Below are 10,303 nucleotides of genomic sequence, written 5' to 3'. Positions count from 1 at the left end.
AACCCTGCAAGTGAAGAACACAGCAGACGTGGTCAGAAATAAAAGTCTAAATGAACTGTTAACATCAATCTTGCCTCTATTAAATATGCAATCAGTCATTCTCCCAAAAAAGTATAGCATGTACTAGTTATGAAAGATATTAAAAAAAAAAAAATGAATCCAGCATCACATCAGATGAAGTATGAAATTAATTTGCTGTCCCTGAATGAACCAGTTTATTCTACATAGAGTTGGTCCCCAGTATATAGTGGTGTCCAGTAAGCAGACTAACTACAGAGTCTATCATGCACCCAGGCCACTAGATGTCAGTATGAGTTCTGTTTCATAACACAATGCGGAATCATTGGAGAACATTAAAGTAAACAACAGTGAACAGGCATGGGTTGTGGTTGTTGTTTCCAAAGCTGCTGTTGTTTCTAATATGTACCAGTCATTAAACACTAGGGAGCGATCTTCCTTCACTCACACAATATACACCTGGAGTCCTCTCACGGATCACTAGATAAACAAATACCAGCTTCCTCCCACTGGACCTCTGTGTATTTAGGAGATCAGACTCTCTCTATTAAAGTGTGGAGGACAGAGAAGATCCCACAGCTCCAGCTTCAACCCACATTTCAACACCAACCATGTTCTCTACATCTCTACTGCTCCTGCTGGCAGCTGCTTCCTGTCAGTTCCTCAGTAAACAACACTCAACACTATTGAGATTATGTTCATGTCCAAGATGATGAATCTAATCACTTTGTATCTCTGTGTATTTCTGATCCACAGGTGTCCACTGTGTAGAACTGACCCAGCCTGCTTCTGTGGTGGTCCGTCCAGACCAGGCACTCACCATCGACTGCAAGGTCTCGTATTCAGTTAGTAGCGAGCACACAGGTTGGATCCGACAGCCTTCAGGAAAAGCTCTGGAGTGGATCGGATGGATCAGTAACAGTGGGGGCACAGCTTACAGTGATAAACTGAAAAACAAGTTCACTATCTCTAGAAACACTGGGACAAACACAATAACATTACGAGGACAGAGTCTGGACACTGGGGACACAGCTGTGTATTACTGTGCGAGGGAGTCACAGTGACACACACTAATGAACACGGTGTACAAAAACCCACAGCAGAGTGTCTAGACAGTTCATACATTGCTTAATATTGTTTTTTTTTTCTTTTATTCATTAATTAGTAAATGTGAAGAGCTCATAGCCAATAACACTGTTGAGGGTCAAGAAACCTTGCTATGTTTTATTTTGGAAATAATATATAGCAGAACACTCTCAGAAACAAATGCCAATTGCACTGATTAGGTGGCAGACTGGGGTTCCATATCTGACCCAGACAACCATAATACACTACACCAACTGACGTCCTAGGACAAGATTCCTAACCCTACATTCACTAATTCCTGTAATATGATGGTAACAGGAGGTCACTCTGGGAAGTGTTGCCAAGTGCTGTAAATTTAAGTATAGGTAGTATCTCTCGAGACTGGGGTGTTCAGGACCGTTGATTAGGAAATGTAATTATTTACATTTACATTTATATTTACATTACATTTATGCATTTGGCAGACGCTTTTATCCAAAGCGACTTACAAAAGAGGATCTAACATTCGAACTACAGCACAAATTATACAAAATACCTTACATTAAGTGCAATATGCCAGGAAGTAATAAGTGCATTAAAGAAAGACATTCAGTGCAAAAGATGCTCTGGGAAGACCCACCGCGACCCTGAACTGGATAAGCGGTTACAGATAATGAATGAATGTATGTGCAATGCTTTGAGTCCATCTTCTTTTATTCTATTTATTTCATTGTGTCCTAATGCACTGTTGAATATTTATTTTCATGCATTTACTGACTGAGTTACAAACACCTACAATTGTAGTCAGTGATATAGTATTACAAATGCTGAGAATTTATTCCATTCACATCCTACGGAGATTTTCCCTCAGTCAAAGCATGGGCCTTTAATATTTCGTAAAGATTTGAGGATGTTGAAATGAAATTTACAGTAGGGGGCGCCATTCACTAAAAAGTCCAATTTTCTCTTAATGCAACTGCAGCTGTTTTTCATAACACTGACTCGTCATGCAAATGTTGTCATATCTCTTCTGCATAAACAGAGTAAACTGAGCAGATCTCCAGGTTTCTGCTGACTTTGACCAGCTCTGTGTCCATCAACATAATGATCATCACCTACTTTCTGCTGCTGCTCGCTGCAGGACGTGAGTCAGATGTTTCTCTCTCTGTGAAGATCCATATGAATGTCTTTGAACAATGAATAAAAATGTAATCTGCTGCTCCTCTGTGCCTCTGTTTAGGTGTCCACCCTCAGGTCGTCCTCACACAGTCTGAACAGTCAGTAACACTGTCTCCAGGTGGATCCCACAAACTGATCTGTGCCTGCAGTGGGTTCGGTGTGGGTGACTACAGTATGTATTGGGTTCCTCCTTAATCATATGCAATTATGCAAATTTCCAGTCCAACACCACTCCAAGCCAACTATATCCACAGTGTGTATAAAACTCCTGGACACAAGCACCCAGACACAGAGCAAAGATGAGCTGAACTGTGCGGTTCCTGTTGGTCTCTGTACCATGTAAGTGGACTCTGCTCATTGTTTATATGCTGTAGGTGTCAGTTTGAAGCTAATTGCAGTAAATCTAAAATGTTTAATGATGTGTTTCCTCTTCTCAGGCATCCATGGCATCAGTCTGAGCTCGTCTCCTGATCAGGTGAAGTCTCCTGGACAATCAGTGAAGATTTCCTGTCAAATCTCTGGCTATGCCCTCACTGATTATGGCACAGCTTGGATCAGACAACCTCCAGGAAAAGCCATGGAGTGGATTGGGATCATCTGGGGTGGTGGATCTATAGACTCTGGCTCTTCCTTTAAGAATCGCTTCACAATATCCAGAGACACCAGCAGCAACGTGCTTTTCTTAGACATCAGCAGGTTGGAGTCTGGGGACACGGCTGTTTATTACTGCGCCAGAAGAGACACAGTGGTACAGCTGAGTGAGAGCACTGTACAATAACTTAGGTTAGCTGTCTTTGTCCAGATAGATTTTTTATTAAAGCTGGAACTTTCCTCCAAGCTTCATTAATATCATTAATTATTAATGACAGCAATGTTTATGTTTTCAGGTCTCATTTGAGTTGGAAAATTTATCTCCAATATTTACATAAAAATGAATCAATGTGTAAGTGTCAGTGGCCCCTTGTTTTTCTTTAATGTTCCAGTAGGTGGCACCACACTTTCAAAAAAGAAAGAGGCAGGATGTGGCTGAGTTCCCAGGTATCAAGACAGAGGGAGAAAAGACTGATGTGTGATAGAGAACTGTTTGGTTCAAACTTTCACTAACAGCAAGTGTGATGTACCAGCTGCAGGGAACTGAGAGTAAAATGACATCATGTAGAGAATCCAAGCTTGTGTTTGTGTCTGTAATGGCTGCACCTTACCATCAGAGCTGAATTCACTGATTATACATGAGGTATCTACAAATGTTTGGGCAGATTGTACAGTCTGCTACAGGAAGTTAAATGTATGCACATATGTAGGTGTATTTTTTTTTCTGGAAAGTGTTGCTTCTTACGTCTGTTGAATACAAACAGTGGGTGTTCTAACATGTTCTGTGTTAAGCTACTGCCCCCTACTGTACACTTTAATTAGCTTAGTCTCTCATGGGTCATTATATTAACAAATACCAGCTTCCTCCCACTGGAAATCAGTGTATTTAGGAGATCAGACTCTCTCTATTAAAGTGTGGAGAACAGAGAAGATCCCACAGCTCAAGCTTCAACCCACATTTCAACACCAACCATGTTCTCTACATCTCTACTGCTCCTGCTGGCAGCTGCTTCCTGTCAGTTCCTCAGTGAATAACACTCAACACTATTGAGATTATGTTCATGTCCAAGATGATGAATCTAATCACTTTGTATTTCTGTGTATTTCTGATCCACAGGTGTCCACTGTGCAGAAGTGACCCAGCCTGCTTCTGTGGTGGTCCGTCCAGACCAGGCTCTGACCATCAAATGCAAGGTCTCGTATTCAGTTTCTCGCGATTGGACTGTGTGGATCAGGCAGCCTTCAGGAAAATCTTTGGAGTGGATCGGACGTATTGATAGCACTGGGGGCACTCACTTCACTGATGCACTAAAAAATAAGTTCACTATCTCTAGAGACACTGGAACAAACACAATAACATTACGAGTCTGGACACTGGGGACACAGCTGTGTATTACTGTGCAAGAGAGAGAGACTCACAGTGACACAAACTAATGCAAAAACCCACAGCCGAGTCAAGTTCCTCACTATTTTATACTTTTCCATTTCACCCAGACGTTAAATAATGTGGGTCGTGGTCAAAGTGCTGCTAAAACAACAGACTCTGAAGACTGAGACTGTAGCGTTGATCATTTTATAAGATTCAGTACACAGTTCTGTCAAAACTAAAGAGAGACAACCTGATAGACACCTACAGCCAACTTCACAAAGGGATACGACTGATTATATCCCCAAAGACCAAAGTCCAGTATTTGCGAAATGCTGTAAATGTAAGTGTAGGTAGTACTTCATCAGTGGTGTCTTCAGGACTTTTGGTTATTAAAAAAATAATTGTATCTCAGTTAATTGCTGCTGTATTATTTTACATTATATACAATCACTGCATCAGGTCTTGACTCCAGCTTCTTTAATTATATTTATTTCATTGTGTTGAATATTTATTTAATGTATTTACTGGTTATGAGTTACAAACACCTACAACTGTAGTCATTGCTTTAGTATTACAAATGCTGAGACAATACTCTATTCACATCCTACTGAGATTGTCCCTCACTCACAGCAACAGTCTGTAATATCTCAAAAAGCTCTGACAATTTTAAAAGAACCCCAGTTTAACATTCAATTGTTATTCCAGCAGGGGGCGCAATTCACAAAAAAAAATTCCACTGTCCTCTCAATGCAACTGCAGCTGTTTTTCATAACACTGACTCGTCATGCAAATGTTGTCACATCTCTTCTGCATAAACAGAGTAAACTGAGCAGATCTCCAGATTTCTGCTGACTTTGACCAGCTCTGTGTCCATCAACATAATGATCATCACCTACTTTCTGCTGCTGCTCGCTGCAGGACGTGAGTCAGATGTTTCTCTCTCTGTGAAGATCCATATGAATGCATTTGAACAATGTAATAAAAATGTAATCTGCTGCTCCTCTGTGCCTCTGTTTAGGTGTCCACTCTCAGGTCGTCCTCACACAGTCTGAACAGTCAGTAACACTGTCTCCAGGTGGATCCCACAAACTGACCTGTGCCTGCAGTGGGTTCAGTGTGGGCAGCACTAATATGCACTGGGTCCGTCAGGCTCCTGGGAAAGGACTAGAGTGGATCATTTACTATTATTCTGACTCTGATAAAAGCTCAGCCCAGTCAGTTCAGGGCAGGTTTACTGCGTCCAAGGACAGCTCCAATTTATACCTGCACATGACTCAACTGAAGGCTGAAGACACTGCAGTGTATTACTGCGCTAGAGGCTCACAGTGGTGGAACTCATACACACAGCTGTACACAAACCCTGCAAGTGAAGAACACAGCAGATGTGGTCAGAAATAAAACAGCAGGAAAACAAACACACGGGTCATGGGTGCTGTTTCTGAAGCTGTTGTTGTTGCACCAAATAAACTGCTCTGTGCACGCACACACACACACACACACACACACACACACACACACACACACCATATCAACACCAGATTATATATATTTCTGGGGTTTTTATGTTTGTTTGTTTTCCTCCTTGTGGAAGGAAATCTTAGGAATGCACAGAAGAAATCTAAGAAGAAAAAGACAGGCTGTTTAATGAGTTTAGTCAGTGATGACAATCTGTACACTACCATTACTACAGCTATAGGTGGCACTAAAGTCCAGCAAATGATATAAAGCTGAGCCACTGGAAATTAACATAAGTTTAAGGGCTCAAATCAAAATAAATAAACTCACAACCCAGAAAATAATAGTTTTTTGACACAACACATTTTGTCATCTACTGTTGCATCAAGGCAACATCCCCCAAAGTCCCCTGCATGCATTATATATTAAACATTTCATCATTTCACTGATATACAATAGCTGTTGTGATATTTGAAACTCAATGCTGCCTAGACTCATAATTACACCCAGCTTACATCAGGATAATTATTTAGACAGCAATGTTTTGTAATATATAATGGCATGACAAATGTCTGCTCAGTGAGGAGGCGTATCATAAATGTGAGAAACCTGTATTATCAAATCTATATTGTGGTGTACTGTGTTCAGTTGAGTGAGTATCTGAAGAAACTGATTTTTAAATGGAAAATAAAAACATGGCCTACCACTGTTATCCCTTTCTCATATATGTACAAAAGTAAATTCATAATGGAGGTTCTTTACCTGTTTTGTAATAAACTACTGCCCCCTACTCCATGACTAAGTAGTTTTGCCTCTTACAGGTCACTACACTTAAACAAATACCAGCTTCCTTCCACTACACCTCTCTGTATTAAAACGTGGAGAACAGAGAAGATCCCACAGCTCAAGCTTCAACCCACACTTCAACACCAACCATGTTCTCTACATCTCTACTGCTCCTGCTGGCAGCTGCTTCCTGTCAGATCCTCGGTAAACAAAACTCAACACTATTGGTCCGTCCAGACGAGGCTCTGACCATCGACTGCAAGGTCTCATATTCAGTCACTAGCTATGGTACAGCTTGGATCCGACAGCCTTCAGGAAAAACTCTGGAATGGATTGGATATATCAACAGCGCTGGGGGCACAGCTTACAGTGATAAACTGAAAACCAAGTTCACTATCTCTAGAGACACTGGGACAAACACAATAACATTACGAGGACAGAGTCTGGACACTGGGGACACGGCTGTGTATTACTGTGCGAGGGAGTCACTGTGACACAAATTAATGAACACGGTGTACAAAAACCCACAGCCAAGTCTCTAGAGTCAGATTCCTCCATGTTTTCAAAATGTTCATGTCACCCAGATGTTAAAGAACGTGGGTCGTGGTCAAAGTGCTGCTAAAACAACAGACTCTGGAGACTGAGACACAGTTCTGACAGGACACAGTTCTGCTAACATTAAAGAGAGACGACCTGACAGATACCTAATGCCAACTTCACAATGGTATACGAATGACCATATCCCCAATGACCACACATCCAGTTCACCGAATACACTGCTCTGTCCAGACTCCACACACACACACACACACACACACACACACACACAAACACAAACCACCAGAGCATATATTTCTGATTACAGGATCTTTACAATATTTTCTTTTGGAGAATTCTGAAAATGTCCTGAGATTACTTTCAGTCCAATCGTTTCATTAGGGGGGAATATAAAGAGTAATTAAAATCTTGTTCCTAATAACATTATTTAATAACATATAGAACACAGTTATTAAAATGACAGTTACACTTTCCATTTTCTCTTTCAATTTCTTTAATTTTGGGAAAAGAGTATTATTTCTTCCAACATATTCCATATTAATAATCAACCTTTTATTGACAGCCCATATGTCAAAAAGCAACAATCCAGTTTGAAGTCAAGTCTCAGGTTGGTGATTTACCTGATTCTGAAACAGGATTAACTAGTAATATATTTAATATATATGTTATGGCAAGCCAAACAGGAAATATAGAATGAACTTTGATATATATGGAATGAACGCTGATATACATGGATGTATCAAGAGCCACGGTATCCAGGGTGATGTCAGCATACCACCAAGAAGGATGAAAAACATCCAACAGGATTAACTGTGGAAGCTGTCTGAAAGGGATGTTCGGGTGCTGACCCGGATTGTATCCAAAAAACATAAAACCACGGCTGCCCAAATCACGGCAGAATTAAATGTGCACCTCAGCTCTCCTGTTTCCACCAGAACTGACTGTCGGGAGCTCCACAGGGTCAATATACACGGCCAGGCTGCTATAGCCAAACCTTTGGTCACTCATGCCAATGCCAAACATCGGTTTCAATGGTGCAAGGAGTGCAAATCTTGGGCTGTGGACAATGTGAAACATGTATTGTTCACTGATGAGTCCACCTTTACTGTTTTCCCCACATCCGGGAGAGTTACGGTGTGGAAAAGCCTCAAAGAAGCGGACCACCGAGACTGTTGCATGCCCAGACTGAGGCATGGGAGTGTATATGTGATGGTTTGGGCTGCCATATCATGGCATTCTCTTGGCCCAATACTTGTGCTAGATGGGCACATCACTGCCAAGGACTACCGAACCATTCGGGAGGACCATGTGCATCCAATGGTTAAAACATTGTATTCTGAAGATGGTGCCTTGTCATGGCCAGGATGACAATGCACCAATACACACTGCAAGACTGAAAGATTGGTTTGATGAACATGAAAGTGAAGTTGATCATCTCCCATGGCCTGCACAGTCACTAGATCTATATATTATTGAGCCACTTTGGGGTGTTTTGAAGGAGCGAGTCAGGAAACGTTTTCCTCCACCAGCATCACATAGTGACCTGGCCACTATCCTGCAAGAAGAATGGCTTAATACACTGACAGTGTATTAATGTTAATGCAGTGGTGGGTGAGGGTTGGATTGTTACACAAACAGATTTCTACTGATCCCCTGCATTTTTCAACACCAAGTGTAAAGCCTTCACAGAGGAGTAGAAAATAATTCTACAAGAGGAAAACACTTACTTAAAGCTTCTGTCTGAGAGAGAGGAGAAAATCAAGCTTCATTCTCACTTCAGTTTCAAACAAATCCATAGCTGTGTCTGTTTGAACTTCAGCCGTGAGAAGACAGTTAAACACTAGGGGTCTGAAAGGATGTGGAGCTACCAGGAAATTCTGAGAAAAGGAAATGGACACATGTCTAAATTAAACAAAGTAGCTGCTGATGTCCAATAAATGAATGAGCCAGTTTAAACTCCATAGAGTGGGTCCCTCTCATGGGGGTGCGCATGTTTATATTAAGTGTAGTGCAGAGTCTGATATATTCAGGCACCTGAGTGTCAGTTTAATGCCTGTGTCGAACGGTGAAGGAGAATCACTGGAGGAAATGGCTGCTCCTTCAAAGAATGGTGTCAGAGCAGTGGTAGAGGATGTGGAGAAGTGGGCGGGGCTATTTGGAGGGAAAGTTCAGACTGAGAGACCTATGCAAAGTCCGAGTCCTTTACAGACTTTTTATTCCCAGTCTCCACTCAGTCTTTATGCTGGATCAACACCACTCAGTGACCTGGAGAATGGACGTGAAGACATTCTGGAGCTTTCTGTTCATGTCCCTCACTACAAGTAAGATCCTGCTGCTTCTCTACTGGATGTTATTGTTGTCAGCTCCAAGAACAGGTCATTTAAGGTGGACAGAACAGATCTGCTGTGTATCATCGTTGTGTATCATTTGTATCGACATGTCATGAAGTTTTGGTGCGGTCTAAACAACAACTGACATGTTCAACTTCTGTAAAGTAACTGGACGGTGAGAAACACAGTGACGTTCTGTTGCTTTATTAATTGATGTGTTGTTTCTTTTAGAGTGTTGGGGTCAAACGCTGATCCAGTCTGAAGCAGCGGTCATTTCTCCTGGAGGGTCTCATAAACTGACCTGTACAGCATCTGGACTAGACTTCGATGGCTACTGGATGGACTGGATTAGACAGGCTCTTGGAAAAGGCTTAGAATGGGTTGCAACTATTAACAGTGACTTCCGTAGCAAGCACTACTCTCAATCTGTCCAAGGAAGATTCACCATCTCCAGAGACAACAGTACAGACCAGCTGTATCTGGAGATGACGAGTGTGAAGGACACTGACACAGCGGTGTATTACTGTGCTCGATAACCACACTGACACAAGAGCTTACAGCGCTGTACAAGAACCCCTGCAGTGTGGAGGATGAAGGAGATGTAGTTCCTTCTGCTTCTGTGTCTCTAATTAATAACACTGTCATTTCAATATTTCAGCCACTAAAGTTAACTCCATATATTGTTGATATATTGTTTGTTACAGAATACATGCACTTCATCAGTTACAGCAGAACAAGCTACAACAGAGTCTGCTAAAGAGTCTTAGACATTGCTTCAGCATTTCTGAACTTTTTCTCAGATCTGAAGTGAGACTGGAGCTGGATTTTCTCCTCTCTCTCAGAGTGTAAACCCTTAAGTGTTGTTTATCTGTTGGGGACAGTTTTTGGTGAGACACCTGATCTCGTTCAGTTGTTATGAGCCCCATTTCCTCTCTCCGTGTTGAACACTGCA

At 41.6% G+C, this 10,303-nt stretch overlaps 2 gene segments (V, D, J or C); both read left to right on the top strand.

Moving 5' to 3' along the window:
• Positions 1–629: 629 nt before the first annotated feature.
• LOC136665120 (Ig heavy chain V region 5A-like) lies at positions 630–1,082 on the top strand. The segment is given in 2 exon segments: positions 630–672; positions 775–1,082. Coding segments are annotated over 2 exon segments (351 nt in total).
• Positions 1,083–9,152: 8,070 nt separating this feature from the next.
• Positions 9,153–9,887, top strand: LOC136665229 (Ig heavy chain V region 6.96-like). The segment is given in 2 exon segments: positions 9,153–9,342; positions 9,583–9,887. Coding segments are annotated over 2 exon segments (495 nt in total).
• Positions 9,888–10,303: the final 416 nt, after the last annotated feature.

This window comes from Hoplias malabaricus, chromosome 13, assembly GCF_029633855.1.
Source record: "Hoplias malabaricus isolate fHopMal1 chromosome 13, fHopMal1.hap1, whole genome shotgun sequence".
Classification (NCBI taxonomy): Eukaryota; Metazoa; Chordata; class Actinopteri; order Characiformes; family Erythrinidae; genus Hoplias; species Hoplias malabaricus.
Note: the sequence above shows the minus strand (reverse complement) of the source record. Positions and strands in the feature narration are given on the sequence as shown.